This window comes from Pezoporus wallicus, unplaced genomic scaffold, assembly GCF_028554395.1.
Source record: "Pezoporus wallicus isolate ANWC-B61680 ecotype Strahan unplaced genomic scaffold, APGP_CSIRO_Pwel_v1 contig_13865, whole genome shotgun sequence".
Taxonomy (NCBI): Eukaryota; Metazoa; Chordata; class Aves; order Psittaciformes; family Psittacidae; genus Pezoporus; species Pezoporus wallicus.
In genome coordinates, this window is record NW_026640128.1 from 104006 (window position 1) to 123928 (window position 19923).

At 63.5% G+C, this 19923-nt stretch overlaps 1 protein-coding gene across 1 annotated transcript; it reads right to left on the reverse strand.

Annotated features, from left to right (window-relative positions):
* Positions 1-50: 50 nt before the first annotated feature.
* Positions 51-14747, reverse strand: NCAN (neurocan). The gene is made up of 15 exons (XM_057417466.1): positions 14525-14747; positions 9146-9225; positions 7779-8180; positions 6164-6338; positions 5962-6089; positions 5132-5425; positions 3981-4805; positions 2778-3899; positions 2178-2294; positions 1920-2033; positions 1617-1775; positions 1446-1528; positions 1217-1361; positions 500-682; positions 51-399 (listed from the first exon to the last, which is right to left on the reverse strand). Exons 2-15 carry the CDS (start codon positions 9216-9218, stop codon positions 251-253), a joined length of 3969 nt encoding a protein of 1322 aa, XP_057273449.1. The 5' UTR covers positions 9219-9225; positions 14525-14747; the 3' UTR covers positions 51-250.
* Positions 14748-19923: the final 5176 nt, after the last annotated feature.

Sequence of the window (19923 nt, forward strand, 5' to 3'; positions counted from 1 at the left end):
GGGGTCCCTAAGCGGGGCTGGGGGCTCGACCCCAGGCCGGGGGGGGGGGGGGGGGGGGGGGTCTGAGTATGGGGCATGCAGGGAGGGATGGGGACGCACACGCAGCCGCCCCCTCTGGATCCTATTCCCTACGGGGCCGGGCATCCTAGGAGCTAAAGCCAAGGGGGTTATAAAAGAGAAGGGGTGGGAAGGGGTTGGGAAATGTCACCACGTCCCATCGGGGATCCTTGTGCTTCATTGTCCCGCGGCTCTAGAAGTAGTGGCCCTCCTCCATCCAGTCCAGCCGGAGGTGCTTGCGGTGTTTTCGCCGCTCCTTGCGGGGTTTGTGGTGGTGGTGCTGGTGGTGCTGGTGGTTGTGCCGGTGGTGGTGGTGCCGCCGCGCTCGGTGCGACCGCCTGGCTAACAGGGGCAAGAGGGGACATGGCAGGGTCAGGAACCGCGGCCCTGGCAGGGACCCACTGCCTTGACCCTCCCTGGACCCCCCTGAGTCCCCACTAACGTTTTGTGCAGAGGAGTTTGGGCCGGTCCCACTTGCCGGTGCTGTGGCACTTGATGGTGGGCACGTGGCGCTGGGTGAAGCCCTCCTCGCACTGGTAGCGCACGCTGGAGTGGATGCTGTACTTCTCCTTCTTCTTCCCCACAGTGAAGGCATTTGCCACCTCCGGTGGGGGGCCGCACAGCACTGGGGGGGACACAGACCCACATCACCCCCCTATCACCAGACAAAGGGACACCCAATGCCCCTCTCTGCAAGCCGGAGCGTGGTGGATGCTTTAGGAGTCGGTATCAGGTTGGCAGCAGGATGTTCCCCAGGATTTACTTCATTAATTAATGGCCTTACTGGGGCAAGAGCATCATTAAACTGCGGCCTGCGGAATCCCAGCGAGCAGCTGGAGGTTAATAGAATTTCCAAGATAAGGGATGAGGCTCAATAGTTTTAATGGCGGGAAATGAAACAAACTGAAGTGGAGAGGAAGGAATTGACTGTGGGGAGAAAAAGTGGAGATTAAGGGGAACTGCTCGAGGGTTTCTGGGCTAAGGGCTGGGAGAGGTTTCCCTGAGGAGAAGGATGTGCCTGGGATCTTTAGAGTCATGGGATGGGTTGGGTTGGGAGGCAACTTAGAGCTCCTCCAGCTCCAACCCCTGGACACCTTCCACTAGAGCAGGTTGCCCCATCCAACCTGGGCTCGGGATGGGGACACCGGGGCAGGGGTACCTGTGCCCTTCTTGCAGATGTAGGGCAGGTTGTAGTTGCAGGGCACATCGTTCCACTTGCCAATCTCATGGGACACCAGCACCACGCAGTCCTCACCGCCCGCAAAGAAGTTGTCGGGTTGGTTCTCCCGCCAGTTCTCGTATTGCTGGTGGGACACGAGAGAGGGTAAGAACCCCTGTCCCCCCCTCCCCGCACCCTGAGCCCCACCATGCACCTCCGAGGGGCTCACCAAGCCGGTGTTGTCGGTCCACTGGAAATCCTGCTCCACGATCCTGTCATTGAGCCCAATCCAGGTGTTCTCGTGCCCAAAGCCTGTGGAGAGAAGGACCCGTGGCTTGCACAGTGAAAGTGAAGAGCACGCAGGGGTGCTGACGCTTGCAGAGCTGTGGGTGGGGGGTACCGTTGATGAAGCTGTGCTCCTCCCGCGAGTGGATGCTGGTGAGGTGGCCGGCGCGGCGGCGGCAATCCCGCTCCGCATCCTCCCAGGAACGCCGGCGTGCGAAGTACCGGTAGCAGTGACCCTGGAACTTGTGCCAGTTGTGGTCACAGCCCTCCGTGTCTGCAGGGACAAGGGGATGGTGAAGGCGGCCACTGCCAGGGCGAGGCAGGCAGCAGCTCCCTTCACTCATCCCCAAAGGCACAGGCACTGAGCAGTGTCCCATGGCCACACGCCCCGTGGGGACACGGGGGCTGCGCTCCCCACCTTTCTCGCAGCGGCTGCCGCCGTAGCTGGGCAGGCAGAGGCAGACGAAGGAGTTGACCTCATCGATGCAGGTGCCCCCGTTCTGGCAGGGGCTGGACAAGCAGTCGTCGATGTCTGCGGGGACAAAGGGGGCTGCGGCTTAGACCCCCTCAAAGCCCCGAACCCACCGTCCCCTCCAGCACCGCTGCCAGCGGTGACCGGGGACGGGGGCTCCCCGGCCGCGAGGCCGCGGGTTCGAGGCCCGCAGTCGCCACGCACCGATCTCGCAGTTCTCCCCGGTGAAGCCGGGGGCGCAGCTGCAGCCGCAGACGGTGCCGTTGGCGCGGCAGGTCCCCCCGTGCAGGCACGGGTTGTTCTGGCACGGGTCTGATGGAGCTGCGGGGTGGGAGCGGGTGCCCTGAGCCAGGGTGAGGGGTGGGGGGGACACCGCAGCACCCACGCCATGGGAAACCAGCGCCGGGACCTGCCCCGGCATTGCCGCCTGCCACATGCGGTGCCGGTCCTGCCTGCTCAAAGGCTCTACGCTTCAGATGTGTGTGTGTTGCCTGTTTGTGTCCCACCAGCAGCTGCCTCTCCACTGGCGTTGCTATTGTTAGCAACTGCAAATATTAACTATGTAGAGAGGACGCTTCCCCCTCATGCTCACAGCTCAGCTCCAGCTGAGGAGCCCAGGACCCGCTCCTGGCCCATCACCGCTGCTGGAAGCTCCCCAGCCAGTGAATTGGTTTGGGTCAATGGAGAAACGCTCCCAAACCTCCACTTCAGAGTCAACCCCGTGGGCTGGCACCACACTGGGAGGGGAAACGACCCTGAGGTTCTCCTGCCACCTGGCCCTGTGCCCATCAGCGCTGCGCTCACCGTGCTGGCTGGCGTTGCCGGTGCCTGCCCAGGCCAGCAGCTCCCGCTCCTCCAGTGCTGGCTCCTCACCGCTCCCGCTGTCAGCGTCCAGGAGCGGGGCTCCCTCCAGCTCTGCTGCCATGGAGGGTTCAAAGAGCGGCCCCGCACCTGGGGACTCCGGTGCCTCCGGCTCCCATGGGCGGGGGGCAGTGGGTGATGGCCAGGGGCTGCCGGTGGTGGAGCCCAGGGCCACGGGAGACTCTTCCCTCTTCACCTCTCCAGAGGCATCCTCCTCGACAGGGGCTGTGGCTGCGTCCTCATGGCTGGGGACACCTGGGGGGCCAGGGCTGGTGGGGCGCTGCCGTGGGCTGGAGGGGGACAGGAGGAGATGCTCTGCTCCCCCCAACCCTGGTGCAGTGCGGCTGGTGGGACCAGGGGCAAAGCCTGTGGATCCTTCTTCAGCTGCCGGCTCCAGCACTGGCCACTCAGTGTGAGCCCATGGGGTCACCTCACTGGAGACATCCCGCACCGGGAGGGACACGGCTGCTCCACTGCTGGACGTGACTGAGCCCTTCCCAGCATCCTGGTACTGGCCCGGCAGCTCGGGCAGCCCGTAGGGAGCTGTGGGACTCAGCCCACTCTGGGGCTGGGGAGCAGCCACCTCGGTGGGGCCAGGGGTGGTGGGGTCCCCTATGGAGGGGCCACCTGGGTGCAGGAAGGTCACTGCTTTCTTCTGCCTCTCCAGCGAGCCGTCACCCGGGGCCCCGCTGCCGTTACTGCCGGCACCGCGGGGCCAAAGGACCACCTCAGGGCTCTCGGCCACCAGCGGGGCCGGGGGCAGTGGGGGCCGTGGTGGGACGGGGCCACCGTCCTCCTGGGACACGGCATCACCGGAGAAGTCCTCAGTGGCATCGGCGGGGGGCCGGGGGGAGTCCCCGCGGGCGCTGGGGACACGGGGCTGAGCCCCGGTGGCGGTGACGTCCTGGTGACCGGGGGCACCTTGAGGAGCTGCAGAGGACAGGGCCGGCGGAGGGAGCGTCCGTGCGGGTCCCCCGGGGGCCTGGGGGCTCCACCACGGTGAATCCCTGTGGGCAGGTGCCTGCGGCGAGGGCGACACCGGGGCCGCAGCCGGTGCCATGAGCTCTGCAAGAGAGGCACAGCCATGGGGTCCCCACACTGGTGCAGCCCTGGGACTCTCCCAGCTGCTTTTTGGGCGTCACTTACTAGGGCCGATCTCCTCCACCGCGTTGGAAGGTGAGTAGGTGCCTTCCCACCGGCTGCTCTCAGTGCTGGCATGGGGGATGCTCCACATCTCCACTGCGTTGGCTGCAGCCTCCTTCACCTCCAGGGCCAGGATAGGGGCCTCAGTGACCGTCCTCATCGGGTCCCCAGCCACTGTGGGGTCCCGGCTCTGCTGCTGCAGCTGGAAGTAGCGCCCATTGAGCCCAGGGTAGCTGCTCTGCCGTGGGGCATGGGAGCTGGCCAGTGGGGTGCTGGGGGTCTCTGCTGCCACGCCAGGTTCTGTCCCCATCCCTTGCGGTGCCAGCTGTGAGCCGGTGACGTGCTCCTGGGCTGGGCTTTGGGACTGTGGCAGGACTGTGGCCGGGGACTCCTCAGGGTCTTCGTGCACCGGCAGTGCTGGGCTGGTGCTGGCCGGATCCTGCTGGGAGCTCACTGGTGCCTGGTCCACCACGTTGAGAGCTTCATCCTCATGGGGCCACGCTGGTGAGGAGGCTGTGGTGGGAGGCAGGGACGTGCCATCACCCAGCCCGCGAGCCGCTGGTGCCTGCGTCGGTGCAGCAGCAGGGAGGTCACCGCGCTGTGCCACTGGGCTGCTGCTCGCCGGCTGCAACTGCTCATCCTCATCCTCGCCCAGCCCCGCGGGCCCTGGCTGCGGCAGGAGGCTGTAGCGGTTGTGTGGGCTGTCCCGGATGTCTTCCGATGTGCCAACGTCCTCGCCGTGCTCCACCAACACGTTGTCACTGCTCAGTGGGTCAGGCGCGGGCAGCACCAGCTCCTCCTGCTCCTTCTGTCCCTCGGCTGTGTGTGCTGTGGTGAAGCCGCAGCCATCAGCTGTGCCAGCGGTGCGACCGAGGAGCAGGACAGGCATCCAGGGCACAACTGGGGACCCACATCCCCCCCCCGGGTCTTGGCACCAGGCACCGCATCCCTTGTGCCGCACCAGGGTGATGCATGGAGCTGGGCTCCCTCCCAGGGCAGCTCTCCTCATTTATCTCATTAATTCCCCAATTAAATATTCATTCACAGCAATTTTCCTGGCCATGCCCACCGATTCCCAAGGGAAGAAGGGCCGGGGCTGGTGAGGAGCCTACGGAAGGAACATGGTGCTGGCATTCCAGCTGGCTCCCCCTTACCTTTATAGCAGTAGGCATCAAATCTGGAGGTGGCGGGGGGGAAGCCGGTGCGGTTGGGGAACTGGTAGAGGGTCCTGACACCGGAGGCATCGCCGCCACACTTCCTGCGCGGGAGCCGGATGGGGTAGCGCACGCTGCCGTCCGCCAGCCAGCCCGGGTCACACTGGTCCAGGCCCTCCCGCCACGCCACGTAGAGCTGCCCGGTGGTGGCCAGCGAAGCGCCCCGGCTCTGGCAGTGCCGCCGGGCCCCCTGCCAGGTGAAGCGCCCCGGTGCCGTGGCGTAGAACACGGTCCCTGCAAGAGAGCAGAGCCCGTTGGGGACACGGCAGCAGGAAGCTGTGATGGGCCTGAGTGCGCAGGGGAGTTTGGAGGTCTCCATGACTCGGGCGCTATGGCCATGCTTGGCCAGTCGGCACCAGCACCGCAGGTGGTGCAGCACTGGCACCCATCCTCACAGCCGAACTGCAGATGAGACATGCACAGAGATGCATAGCATCATAGAATGGTTTGAGTTGGAAAGGACCTTAAAACCATCTTGTTCCAACACTAGAGCAGCTTGCTCCAAGCCCCTGTGTCCAACCTGGCCTTGAACACTGCCAGGGATGGGGCAGCCACAGCTTCCCTGGGCACCCTGTGCCAGCGCCTCAGCACCCTCACAGGGAAGAGCTTCTGCCTTACCGCCAACCTGAACTTCCCCTGTTTCAGTCTGAACCCATCACCCCTTGTCCTGTCGTTACAGCCCCTGATGAAGAGCCCCTCTCCTGCCTCCCCTGCATCACCCCAGAGGGATGCCCCCAGACATCCCCAGCGCGCACCCAACCACCGCTTGCCTCGCAGCTCCTGTGCGTAGCAGTACACATCGTACTCTTCACCGGGCTCCCTGTGGCCGTAGCTGCGGACACCAGGGAGGCTGTTGCGGTCCCCGTAGCAGCCGGGCCGGGACAGCGTGATGGGATACCTGCCAGAGAGGGGCACGGTGGGTGCTCAGCCCCACGGCGGGGGTCCCAGCCCGCAGCCCGTGCCCACACCTACCGCACGCTCTGGTCAGAGAGCCAGCCTGCGTCGCAGTTGTCGTAGCCATCCTCGAAGGCGGCCTGGAGGTGCTGTGGCGAGGCGATGACGGCGGAGTTGTCCAGGCAGGCGCGGCGGGCAGCGGGGAAGGTCAGGGCGTAGCGGTCACCCGCGGGGCGGTAGTGGAAGACAACGCCTGGAAGGGCAGCGCATGGTAGAGCCAGCACAGGGTGCTTGGACCACGCGCTTGTAGGGGATGCATGGGGGGGAGAGCATGTATGGGGGGCATGGCTCACACGGCTTGCAAAGGGTGCATGGGGTGCATGGTTTGCATTGTATGAGGTGGAGAGCTTCTATGGGGTGCAGAGCTTCTATGGGATGCAGAGCTTGTATGGGGTGCAGAGCTTGTATGGGATGCAGAGCTTCTATGGGGTGCAGAGCTTGTATGGGGTGTAGAGCTTGTATGGGGTGCAGAGCTTGTATGGGGTGCAGAGCTTGCATGGGGTGTAGAGCTTGCATGGGATGCAGAGCTTGAATGAGGTGTAGAGCTTGAATGGGATGCAGAGCTTGTACGGGATGCAAAGCTTGTGTGGGATGCAGAGCTTGCATGGGATGCAGAGCTTGTACGGGATGCAGAGCTTGTACGGGATGCAGAGCTTGTATGGGGTGCGGAGCTTGTATGAGGTGCAGAGCTTGTATGGGGTGCAGAGCTTGTGTGGGGTGCAGAGCTTGTATGAGGTGCAGAGCTTAGCTTGTATGAGGTGCAGAGCTTGTATGGGATGCAGAGCCTGTATGAGGTGCAGAGCTTGTATGAGGTGCAGAGCTTGTATGAGGTGCAGAGCTTTCATGGGATGCAGAGCTTTCATGGGATGCAGAGCTTTCATGGGATGCAGAGCTTGCATGGGATGCAGAGCTTGTATGAGGTGCAGAGCTTGTATGGGATGCAGAGCTTGCATGGGATGCAGAGCTTGAATGAGGTGTAGAGCTTGAATGGGATGCAGAGCTTGTACGGGATGCAGAGCTTGTACGGGATGCAGAGCTTGTACGGGGTGTAGAGCTTTCATGGGATGCAGAGCTTGTATGGGGTGCGGAGCTTGTATGAGGTGCAGAGCTTGTATGGGGTGCAGAGCTTGTGTGGGGTGCAGAGCTTGTATGAGGTGTAGAGCTTAGCTTGTATGAGGTGCAGAGCTTGTATGAGGTGCAGAGCTTAGCTTGTATGAGGTGCAGAGCCTGTATGAGGCGCAGAGCCTGTATGAGGTGCAGAGCTTGTATGAGGTGCAGAGCTTGTATGGGATGCAGAGCTTGCATGGGATGCAGAGCTTGCATGGGATGCAGAGCTTGCATGGGATGCGGAGCTTGTATTGGGTGCAGAGCTTGTGTGGGATGCAGAGCTTGTACGAGGTGCAGAGCTTGTATGGGGTGTAGAGCTTTCATGGGATGCAGAGCTTGTATGGGTTGCAGAGCTTGCATGAGGTGCAGAGCTTGCATGGGGTCATGGCTTTTGCAGGGTGCACAAGGTCTGCATGGCGCATCGCTTGCCCATCTTGCACAGCCTATAAAGGCCGCGCAGGGTGCAGCACCCACACCGGCCCCCATGGTGCTCGCAGTGCCCCTGCAGCCCCGCTGCCCAGCTCACCCGTCACCTCCAGGGGCAGCAGGTCCTGCTCGTCCTCGATGCCAGCCACCACCTCGCAGCGGTAGAGCCCGGCGTCGCTGGCGCGGGCGGCGCGCAGCACCAGGGTTGCGTTGTGGCGGTCCCGGGGGTAGCCGGGCAGGGACACGCGGCCCTCGTAGGCTTTCACCACCTTCACCGCGTTGTCCTTGGCCACCAGGATGGGGACGTCCTCCCTCTGGCCGGTGGCCGAGCGCACCTTGCTCCATTTGACACGGGGAGGGTCGGGGGGCTCGTTGGGGCCCAGCGAGGCCGAGGGATGGAGCAAGAAGAGGCAGGGCAGGGCCACGGGCTCCCCCAGCCCCACGCGCACAGCCTCATGCTGCACCCTGTTGATGTGGATCACCTTCCCATCGTCCTGCGAGCCTGCGGGGAGAGGTGCCCAGGTACCACGGGGATGGGCGGCGGGTTCGTGTTCGGAGAACTGGGGGCACCGCAGGGTGCTGGGGGCTCTGTTCTGGGCACTTCTGAGGTCCCCAGGGAAGAGCAGGAAGCAGGACAATGCGCAGCCCCCATGTTGAGTGCCCACAGACCGACTTTGTCCCTTAAATCTGCCCCTCTGGGGCTGAACCCATAACTGAGCCCAGCCCCTCACACCCCAGCCCGGATGCTGTCAGGCTGTAGCCGCTGCTCTGCACCCATGGGTCCCATGCTGCTCCCATAGGGATACCAGCACTCCCCATCCCTGCCCGCAGAGGTGAACCCCTCACCAACAACTCAGCACCATTCAAGCCCTGTGGCCCCGGCGGCAAAGCCAGTCCCATGCTGGGATAAGATGTGGCAGCGCCACATTCTCCTCCTCTTCCCGCACTAATCCTGCTCCAGCCTGTGCAGGCTCCCAGCTCCATCACCACAAATCCCAGCACATGGAAATCCCCATGGCCCAGCTCTCCCTGCCCACGCTGGGGTGGGGGGACCAGGGCCTGCCACTAATCCCTGCCTGACACCTTCCTCCCTTGCTCCCCCTTTGCCATTGCAAAGGGAGGGTGCCAGGGTGGGGGGATCCCAAAGCCCTCAGTGCAGCAGGATGGGGGGATGTGGGCTCATGGAGATGGCAAATCCCTGGGGGTCTCAGCTCCACAGCTGGATGCCAGCAGCAGGATTAAGGATTTAAGGTCTCACGTGCCAGGATCCCCGCATGGGGGGTCCATGGTCGCCGGGTGGGGGGGTCTTCTCCCTACCTAATCGCCTTCAGTCCAGGGTAGGGAGGTGGGGGGGGGCACAGGCTGAGCCCTCCTTGGTTATCATTCACCCTTGCTCTTTATTGTGGCTGATAGTGCATTACTTGCTGCAGTTTCCCATAGTGGCTCATGAGCCCTGGTGGCACTTACCCAGGACGATGATGGCGAGGAGGGAGAGCCCGAGCAGGAGCCAGCAGCCAGCATCCCCCATCACATGGACCATCCTTGACCTGCAACAAGAGCAGAGGGCTGGGAGGCCACCGCTCACCTGCTCCCTGCCTGTTCGGTGATGCCATGGGGCCATAAATCACTGCAGGGCCAGGCTGACACCAGCCTCCAGGAGGCACGGGATGGGGAGCAGGATTAGCCCCACTTCACAAGATGCCATTAGCCCAGAGAGAGTTTGATTTCCCTGTGGGGTCGGGATGGAGGATGGCTGCCACCACCAACCACCGAGACTCCAACTGCGCTGCCGGGCTGTCCCTGTGTTCCCTGCCACCGGTGCCACCCATGGTGACATCCCCCCAGTGCACTGCTGGAGATGGGACACGTACCCCATGGTGGGGGCAGCGGGCAAGTGGGGGGGGGTCCGCACCCCCCCAGCAGCACTGGAGCTGGCTCTTGCTCTGCCCCCAGCATTAACATGCAGCGGATGGCTCCGGCTGCTGGAGCTGGCTTGCAGAGCGGGGAGCACAAAGCCGGCACCAGCACTTGCTGAACGTCTCCCACCCATTGACTGCAGCAACGATCCGTGTTCCAAAATCATCCAATCTTCGGGCTCACAGGGGGCTCAGACACATCCCCAGCCTGGCCATGGAGGTGGCATGGACACAACCACCGCCCAGCTCCCACCGCATCCATCACCGGCTCCCACCGCATCCACCACCCACCTCGGGCTTTGTCTGTGATTTAAACCAGGCTCCGTCACTCCATGCTGCCAAACCAGCCAAGCAGGGATGTACCCAGCACCCCAAAACCCCAACTGGGGCCATGCTGGAGCTCAGATCCACATGGCCATGAACTTGAACCAGAGCCAGTGTCCCCTATGCACTGGCAGATCCACCATGGGGTTTGCTGGTCCCCACTCCAGCATCTGGGTCCCCCCGATCTAACATCAGTTCCTTGTCCCCTGGCCAGGACAGGGAGCTGGGGAGCACTTGGCTTTTGGGGGGCACACCAGGAGCCCCTCATCCCTCTTCCAGCTGCCCAGAGCCGAGGCTTCAGCTCAGCCCACAAGTTCCCCCATCCCTGATGCTCCATTTTCCAGCCCTTGATGTCTCATTCTGTCCCTTCTGCTTTCATGGGACAAAAATAGATAGAAAGAGCCAAATGGCAAGAAAAAAGAGCCCCCTCCTTACCCCACCCCCAGTGTTCAGCACTGGAAAAGGGACTTCGGGGGGATGCAGAAGTGGGTTTTATCTTTTCTAAAGAAGAAAGCATTTGCAGCCCCTTCCCTCCCGCAGCAGCTCTGTGGGGCTTTCTGCCTCCAAACCCCGCTGCTGATAGAAGCTGAGGAGGTGACCTGACCCCGGCTCCAGCCATGGGGGTTGATTCCTGGGGTGTGGAGCAGAGCACAGGCTGTGGGGTCACTGCACCTTTGCCCAGCCACATCCCCTGGGAGCCAAACAACCCCAGGGCTGCTCTACAGCCCCCACAGCTCCTTCCTCGCTCAGGGATGCTCCGGGAAGAAATCCCCCAGCACCAAACTTTTTCTGTCTTTCCACTGAGAGGGGGAGCACAAATCGCTCGGTACCACGGGGAGGTTCCAGCTCCTCCCGCTGCCAAGCTCAGTTTGACTTTCTGGGCTGTCAGGAGTTGTCCCAGCGCTGGGGTCCGCAATGGGGCAGCCCCCGGCCCATGTCCTTCATCAAACCACCACCCCGGGACCTGCTGGGTGAGGGTGCGGCGGCGGGTGCGGGATGGGACATCCCAGGCCTCTGAACCACCCACCCTCCCATTCTGCCCTTTTCACTCATTTCCTCTTTTGCATCCCCCAGCTCTCCCCCCCTGCAGCTTCCAGGTGACTTTTCCTGACTGAGAGAATTTCCCACGTGGAGCAGCAGCCGGGTCTTGCTCCCCAGCACCTCTCCTCAGCATCCCTGAGACCTTCCCCTTCTCCATCCTCCTCCTCGCCCGCCTGTGGCCACCCCAGCTCCCAGCAGAGCTCCATCCCCACCACAACCGCAGGGGCCCAGCACCATGCTGGGGAGGGTCGTGGGCCAGGGGAGGACCTGGAAGACCTCAAAGAGCCACGTTAAGGTGCCAGTGTATAAATACTCCTGGAAGCTGCGGGCTGTTTACCCAGCGCCGCTGCTCTGGAGCTGAGCAAATGCCGGCAGCGGCGCTGGGTAAACAGCCCGGGCTTTATTTAAATGTTAAACAGGAAAGTTGCTCTTTGGATTTGCAGCCACTGCCGGGGCAGCTGCAGGGCCGGGCACACACTGGGCCAGGCATGGAGGGATGCAGGGATGGATGGAGGGACCGTGACCCCGCTGAGGCACCCCGGGGCCGGCAGCACCCAGGGAGCGGGTGGCTGCGTGGCTCTGGCTGCACCTTCCCTGACATCAGCACTTCCTCACGTTCTGCTTTCGCAGCAGGAAGGTGCCGCGGTGAGAAGACCCTCACCAGCAGCTCCCGCTGCCTCCTTGGGGTGCCCTCGGCGGGGTCCCGGGCTCCCCCGACCCCAGGACACACTGCACCAGCCAGCTGGCACCTCAAAGCACACAAGGACCACGTTCCTTATGGACCATGGCTCTGTTCCAAGCCAAAGAGACCAAGAAGGTCCCTGCCCTGCCACGCTCTGCTCCCCCCAGCCCCTCACTGGACCTCTGGCTGCTGCCTCTGCCAAGCCCAGCCCTGTGCTGAGCCAGCAAAAACTTTATCCCAAGGTCAGGGTGAGCATCCTGCATCCCTGCTGGAGCCGCAGCCGGAGCCAGCACACACGATGTCCCCCGTGCGAGGACCCCCACGCCATGGCAGAGGCTGATGCAGGCAGCATCCTCCCAGCCTCAGCACCTCCTGCTTTATTGAGATCATCTCCTTCCCACCTCCTCTGGACCCAGTAACCCACAAACCACCTCCAGCAGCGCCCATGAGGCAGCCCGGGGCTGGCACAGCCAAGTCCCAGTCCCATGGAACCAACAGGATGAGTCCTGGTCAGATCCCAGCTCCCCACCGCAGGCAGAGAATGCCACTGCCCGCGTGGCTCAGCACCACCAGCATCCTGGACGTGCCAATGTGGGGGCAGCATCAGCCGGATCCCTGTGGGACAGGATCCATCCCAGGATCCCCATGGAAGGGACCATCGGCTCAGCCATGCCAGGCATCACCGCGCCGTCCCCAGCGGTGACAGCGGGGCAGAAAGGGGGGCACAAGGAGCCAGCATTGGCCATGCCACCATGAACCCAAGGGGCTGAACTGCGTGCACAGGGCCTCTCCCTGCAGCCAGGGCAATGCCATGGGCTCAGAGCCATGTCCCTGGTGCCACGTGGCTGGAACCCTTTGGGGACACGGTGCTGGTCTCTGTCCCCATCCCTGTCCCTGCCCCAGCCACGGAATGGCAGACGAGAGAAAGCTAAAATAACGGCGGTGCAAAGCCGCCCCCCATCAACCCGGGCGAGCATTTTCACATCTGTCACTAGCTGTCACCTCATGAATAATTCATCTGCCTCATGAATATGCAAAGCCGGGGCTGGCGATCAGCTTCAGCTGAAACCCGGCTTAATTCCTCGCAGGCCATCGGGCGCCGGGACCACCCGGCCGGTCTGGGGGTCTCCTCTCACCCTCACCTGCCCCAAGCCATGGGCTGGGATGGGCGAGGCTGCAGCCCCCAGTGTCCCCATGGAGCAGAGGAGACATTTGGGATACTGCAGGGGGACAAGGGGTTGGGATGGGTGGAAGGGGGTGGGAGGGCACTGCTCATCTGCCAAGGCAACCTGGATGCAGCAGGACACGGGTGTCCCCCCACCCTGGGGATACTCTGGCACTATAGGGGCCCCCCATCCAGGACACCGACCCAGTGACCTCTTCTGTCCCCACGGGTCACTCACACACAGCATTCCCGTGCCCACCCCCCTAGCACGTCCCCCCTCACCATGGGCACCCCACGGGGCTGATCCAGCACCACCCCACACCCAGCCCCAGCGGCCCCAGCAGCCCCCCCGCAGCACCCACCTCCCTCCCAGCGCCACGGTGCCTCCACCACCCCAGCGGGGACGGGGTGTCCGCCGCCAAGGGCCCCCCCGGGGGCTGCGTGGCCCTGGCAGGAGCCCGGCAGCGGGGCCGGCTCCGCGTCCCCTCCTCTCTGCCCACAACAAAGGAATTCTGCAAACCTCGCTGCCGTCACATCTCACAGGCAACGTGATGCTTCCCGCTCCCCCCAGCCTGCGAGAATAAATTAGCACCTCGGAAAACTGTGATCCCGGCCAATATGGGCCCTGCGCTGGGTGCGATTTTTATTAGGCAGACAGTCTGCAGCCTTCAGGTTAGAATTTGCTCTTCTTATCCCCCCCCCCGCCCCGCCTTTCTATCTCCTCCCGTGAAGCCAAAAGCACGGCGGGAGCCCAAGCGCCGGAGCAGCAGCGTGGCAAGCCCCCAGGCCCAGCCCCGCGGCCCTGAAAGGGTTTGCCTGCGCCTGGAACCAACAGCGGGGAGGAGAGCACCGGGGCTGGTGGGCCTGGCACAGAGAGAGATGGGCCTCCAGCACCGGCCTCCTCACCGGCGCCTCACCGGGTTTACTGAGCCCCCCACATCGGTGTGCGGGATCAAGGAGCCGCAAACGCCTCACCAGCACCCACAGACGGCCATCCCGGAGCCCTCCAGCCTGCCTCACGGTGTCCCCATGCCAGGGCATGCAGGATGGGACTCATTCTGCCCGTGGTGGTGCTGAGCCCTCACTGCGCTGCCAGCCTTGTCACCTCCCCGGCAGCCAGGGGTACCCCAGGGATGTGAAACTTCCCAGCTCCTTCCCTGTCAGGGAATCACCGGCAGCGCCAGTGGGGAACCGGGACGAGGTGCACCTTCAGACCCAGTGCCAGTGTCCCCCAGTGCCGGTGTCCCCAAGCCTCTCCCTGTGCTGGAGTCCCCCAGCACCTCTCAGCTCCAGTCCCTGTGTCCGCAGCCCTGGTCCCTCCGCTGTCGCCCTGTTCTGGTGTCCCCATTGTCCCCTTGTCCTGGCATCCCTACAACCCCAGTGGCCCCAGCCCCATTGTCCACCTGCCCCGGTGCCCCCAACCCTACTCCTGATCCCCCCGCAGCCCCTACCGCAGCATCCCCTCCAGCCCCACAGTCCCCAGCATCCCCAGTCCCCACAGTGTCCCCAACCCTGTCAAAGCAACCCCTCCAACCCCAAGGCCAGCATCCCCCATCCCTGCCCGCCCCGGTACCCACAGCGTCCCCACCCCAGTCTGTGTCCCCCGCAGCTCCCTTGTCCCCACCACGTTCCCCAGCCCGGGTCCGTCCCGCTTCTGCCGTAGCGGTGCCGCCGGCCCCCGGGCACCGCAGCGGGGACGGGGACGGTGCCGCACGTACCTGGGGCCGTGCTCACGGCGCGCGGAGGTTCATCCCCGCCGGTGGAGCCGAGCACCCCGCCGGTACCGGAGGCTTAAAAGCGGGGTCGCGGAGGAAGGAGGAGGGGGGGGGGGGGCAGCGGGCCGGGACCCCCCCCGGAGGGGGCCGAGCCGGGCCGGGCCGGGCCAATCGCGGCTGGCGGCAGGCGCGGCCCCCCCGCCGGTGCCGCCGGTGCCGCCCGCCCGCACCTGCCCGCAGCGGCGGAGAACCCGCGCCCGCTCCGCGCCCCGCCGCGCTGCCCGGCGCAGGGCGAGGGGCGGCCGCGCATGCGCTGCCCCCCCCCCAAACCGGGGCCACCCCCCCCCCCAAACCCGAAGCCGCCCCCTCCCCATCGATCACATCGCCGGAGCTTGGGGGGGTCCCTGTAACGATGGGGGGTGCTTAAAGGGGGGTAACGTGTCCTTTCCAACCCCTCCGCAGCCCCCCAGGTAGGCTGGGGGCCCCCTCTGCATTCAACATCCCCTCCTGTCCCTGCACGGGGAGCCGGCTGCGTCCAAGTGGGATTCTAGGGGGTCTCCAAAAAAAGGGAGGGGTAACTTTACAGCCCTTCCAGCCTTTCTGCAGCCCCCCCTTCCCCCAAAAAGCCACTGTGGGGTCCTTCCTGTCCCAGACATTTCACCCCACACTGTCCCTGCCCTGGGATGCAGTGGGATTTTAGGGGGTTTCCAAACAGGGAAGCATCTTCCAGCCTCTCTGCACCCCAAACCCCCTCCCAAGCCATAGAGGGTACAACCAGCAGCATCTCCCATCCCCTTTGCACCCCCATGTGGCCCCGTGCTGTGGGGAGGGGGTGTCACCTTCCTGATGGTGAATGGAGAATGCCACCCTGTCTCCCACAACTTGGCAACAAGCAGTGAAAGAGTATTTCCCCCCCCCCTCTCCCCCCGCATTTTGCCCATAGGATCCACGGAAACCCGAGAGCAAAGTTCTCATTTCCGACTCCATTGTGCCAGAGTTTTTGCGGCGTTTCCTGCCTTTTGTGAGCCCCCCCTCCCCAGCACAACCCTGCACAGAGCTCTTCTGTTCCCCTTCTTTATGTGCCTGCAGCTGGCGTCCCCCATCCCCACATAGGTGCCCGAGCGTGGGGGACAGCCACAGGGGTTAATACCCCCATGGTGTTTGCCAGGATTGGGAAGAGGATCCCATGGGATTTGTGATGTTCTGGCTACTCCCTGCTCTGAGCGGATCCAGGTGGCTGGTGCTGCCACTCTACAGATCTATCCTGCTTTGGAAAGGGCACCCATGGGTGCTGGTTGGGGTTTGTTACACTGTCTGATGGGTGCTGAGAGGATGGTCCAGCGTGGATGAGCTGGTTTGTGGTGGAAGCAGGACCACTGCCCATGTGCTGGCTCTGAAATGCTCACCCTGTTCATGCAAGGATTTTGGCACCCTTTGGGGTGAAGATGCTCCCATTGCCCCCCACCGCAGCCAGGTCCTGCACCCACAGCAAAACCCGCATCCCACCCTCCTGCTGCCTCTCTGCTGCCTCTCCCAAATGCTGCCTCCACCTCTTCATCTTCCTTTCCCAAGCTTCATCCGGGTGGCACGGGCAGGGTGTGACCCGCACAATCCCACACTGGGGATTAGATGGGGTCACCCATGAGCTTGGCTCCCCCAGCACCCATGGGTCACCCTTCACCAACTAAAACTGGACATGGTGACAAAACTGCACCCAGCCTTGACCCTGACCCACAGTGGGTCCATGGAGTGAAGGGGCCATGGGGAGAGCAGAGCCAAACTCAAACCTCTCCATGGGCTCAGAGCAACAAGGGGGGAGTAGAGGGACCCTGGGCACCCAAGCATCCACCTCTGGTGGGACACAGGGCCCCGGCAGGACCAGGGTGGCCGCTCTGCTGTTTGTCTTGCTGAGGAAGGTGCTGGCAGTGAGATATGGGAGCTCTCCTCTTGAGTGCAGATAAATGTCATAACAGCCACCAGCCAGTGCAGCTTACGGATGGGGATTTAACACCACCTCTCCCCTGTGCCAGCAGCTCCATGCCTGGGGACTGCAGCCCTTGGTGCTGGTGGTGGGACCAGATCTTCCACTGGCACCAGTCTGGAGCCCCAGTGTCCCCCTTGCTGGTCCCCCCAGCTGGGAGGTGACTTCATGGGGTCCCTCTTCCCTCTGGGAGCAACCTGGAGCCCCAACATCTCACCATGGCCATCTCTTCGTCCAGGTGGGAGAGCCAGCTCCGCCTGGCACAAGGGGATGTCCCCATGTCCTCATCCTTGCCCTGCTCAGGGTGCCTTCCACACCCCAGCCCCACATCCAGCCCATCCTTGGGGCATTGCCCCAGGAGCACCAATGGCTCTGCCCAGAGCTTCTCCAACAAAGCAGCACCCACTGTCACCAGGTCCCCGCTGCACCCCATGTTCCCAGCCTCACCGGGGACAGGCCACATGGCCCCAGGCAGCAGTGGATGGGGTGACTCCATCCCTCGGTCCTGCTCCCTTGGTCCCAGCCCTGGCAGGTTTGGCACCGTGTGTGCCAGGGTGAGCAGGGCCCTGAGCATCATTTTGAGCCGGAACGCTGGGTTTCTGGTGAAATCCTGCAGCAGTGTTGCCGTGACGACCCTCCTGCAGTTTCCATCCAGAGATGTTTTCCTTTGTTGTGACAGGGACACAGGGAGGTGGCCATGGGGCGATTGGGGTGTGTGGTGGCAATGGTGGGGGGGTCCAACTGCGAGGTGCAGAGACCTGGTGGGGCTCCAGCTTCAATGTGGGGCTGGGGGTCCCCATGGGTCCAGCACAGCTCTGACTTGGCCCCAGACACGCAGGGGACAGCAGAGGGGCCAGGAGCCACATGACATGAGGTCTCAGCCAGGTCTCGCTCCTATCAAGAGCCACAAAAGAGAGGTGATGTGGCCAACCCACAGTGCAGGGACAAGCGTGGGAGCACTGCAGGGGATGGAGAGGTTGGCCCTCTGTGAGCATGTCACAAAGCACCCCTTGTCACCCCAATGACAGAGCCAGTTTGGGGGGGCGGTGGGGCTTGGACCCTCCCCAGCTCCAGCACTGCCCAGTTTGGCATCCAGGACAGCAGCACTGTGACCAGGGTGCTGAGCAGCATCACCGCTGCCATCCTGCGGGTGCTGTGCACCGAGGGACTGGGGTGCCAGGGACCCTCCGTGTGCAGCCCCAGTCCCTGCACCGCCGGGGGGACCCCGTCCCGCGCCCCACGGAGCCGCTTGTTATTCCGCTCAGGTCCACGGGCGGCTGATGGAGCCGGTTCCAGGAGAGCTGCCACATTCATCGGGAGAGAGGCTTATTAATGAGGCCTCTGCCACTGCAGCTGGGGCCAGCACTCGGGGCACTGCCACGGGGACAGGCAGCAGGCGGGTGCATGGGTGGATGCATGGATGCATGCATGGATGGACGGATGAACGCCTCCATGACAGGGCAAACTGGCATCTCGTGCCTTGGCCAAAGCCGGGGCTGAAGCAGGGCAGGTTGCCCCGATCCGAGGTCTGCTCTGGAGGGGATGGGCTGAGACCCAGCACCATGGACACCACGGACACTCTTCCATCCTCCCCTCAGCCATTCGCCCACTGTGGCTGGTTTCTGCTTTTGGCTGGTGCCAAACCTGCCCCACAGCATGACCTGGGCATGGCAGTGAGGGCATGGAAGGGTCTGGGGGTGCAGCACCCCCCTGGGGACACAGAGCCCCTGCCCTGGCCAGGCCCAACTTCCCTCCCAGCCCAACAGCAGGATGCATTGATTTTATTTTCTGTTTCCATAGCAACTGCCTCCTTCCCTTCCCCCTTCTGGCAGCCAGACCCGCTCCTTCACCCTCCTGCAGCACCCACCCCACCAGCACCCACTCCACAGTGCAGGGGGCTATCTGGGGGAGCAGCCAGCAGGGACTGGGAGCAGACATGGGACACGGTGCTGGTTCATTTAATCCAGGGCAGTACTTGCCCCCCTGGCCGACTACAGCATCTCCCATTAGTGGAGCCAAGCTGATTAATGGCACATCCTACCCCACACCACTGATGTGCCATGTCTCTGGCATTCCTTGTGCCATGGCACTGGCAGGGAGGACACTGGCACCGCAGCAACACAACCATGAGCCCGGTGTCCTCACCCCTTCGGGAGAAACACCAGTTTGTGAATTAAGATCAGGGTTATTATAAGATAATTATAATTATATCCTTTATCAATCCTCTTCCAGAGGGCGCACCCGTCGCTTCTCGGCATTGCTCCTTCCCAGCGCGGAGATGCCACCACATTGGTATTTAGCATCAGTTACCGGCTGTGCCAAATCCTGACCTTCCTGGTGCCCCAGGGACCCGCGCCCCCTCTGCTTAGGGAGGGGAATAGAGGCAGAGGAGAACAGGCAGGGCGCTGTGCCGGGCCGAGGGGCCGCGGTGCTGAATGCCGCCCGTGCCGCAGTCACCGGTAATCCCCCGTGTTTACACGGAAGCGGGAATCAATCCGAGCGAGTCATTAACGGCGAAGGGCACAAGACCCGCGGCTGCTTCGGAAGCCGCTGCCGGGCCAGGCCGGGGTCATGGCGCGGAGCTCACACGCCGGCACCCGCAACACAAAAGGCACTGGCATTCGCTTCCTGCACCGCCGGCACCGGCACCGGGCCAGCGCCCCGGTGGCTCACGGCTGCGAGCTCACGCCCGGTGGGAGCGGGGGGTCTGGATCGGTGCCGGAGCCTTGGTTTGGCACCAGCCTTTCCATTAGCTCTTGGATAGAAAGCAAAGGCCCCCCTCGGCGGGCTGGATGGCAGCCGGGAGCCAGCGCCACCGCCAAGCTGCTGCCGGCACAGCCGCAGTCAGCGCCTGCCTCGTTCCTCGAGAGCGAGAGGGTGAGGAAGATGCTGAGGCTGAAGCGCCCCAGGGGCCGGAGCGCTGCCCCCTTTCCCCTCAGGGTCACGGGGGTGATGGGGACAGGGACAGCAGGCGCGGGCAGGGGGTGAGGTGGGGAGCAGTGGCACAAGTGGCAGATGTGTCCCCAGCACACAGTTAGCCCAGGGGCAAGCATGGCTCCGGCGGGTTTTGACCCAATTCTTCAGGCAAAACTCAGCGGGGGGAGATGGGGAGGGAGGAGGAGGAAAACTGAGCCCATCACGCGTGTGCTGCTGCATGTGAGCACATGCGTGTGTGCTTTCTGACATGCGTGTGCGCGGGCAAGCACAGCAGCTCCAGATGCCGGTGAAGGATCAATTGAAGCAGCTCCTGTGTTCTGTGTGTGGCTGGGAGGTGATTTCTCCCTGCACAGCTGCTCCGGGCTTCCCACTGCGATGCCTGTGGGATTGCCGGCCCTGCTGAGAGGCTGCCATGCTGGGAAGCAGGAGGGTTGGAGCTCCCGGAGCTTTGTGCTTGTGACTTGGATGGAGGAGGATGGTGGAA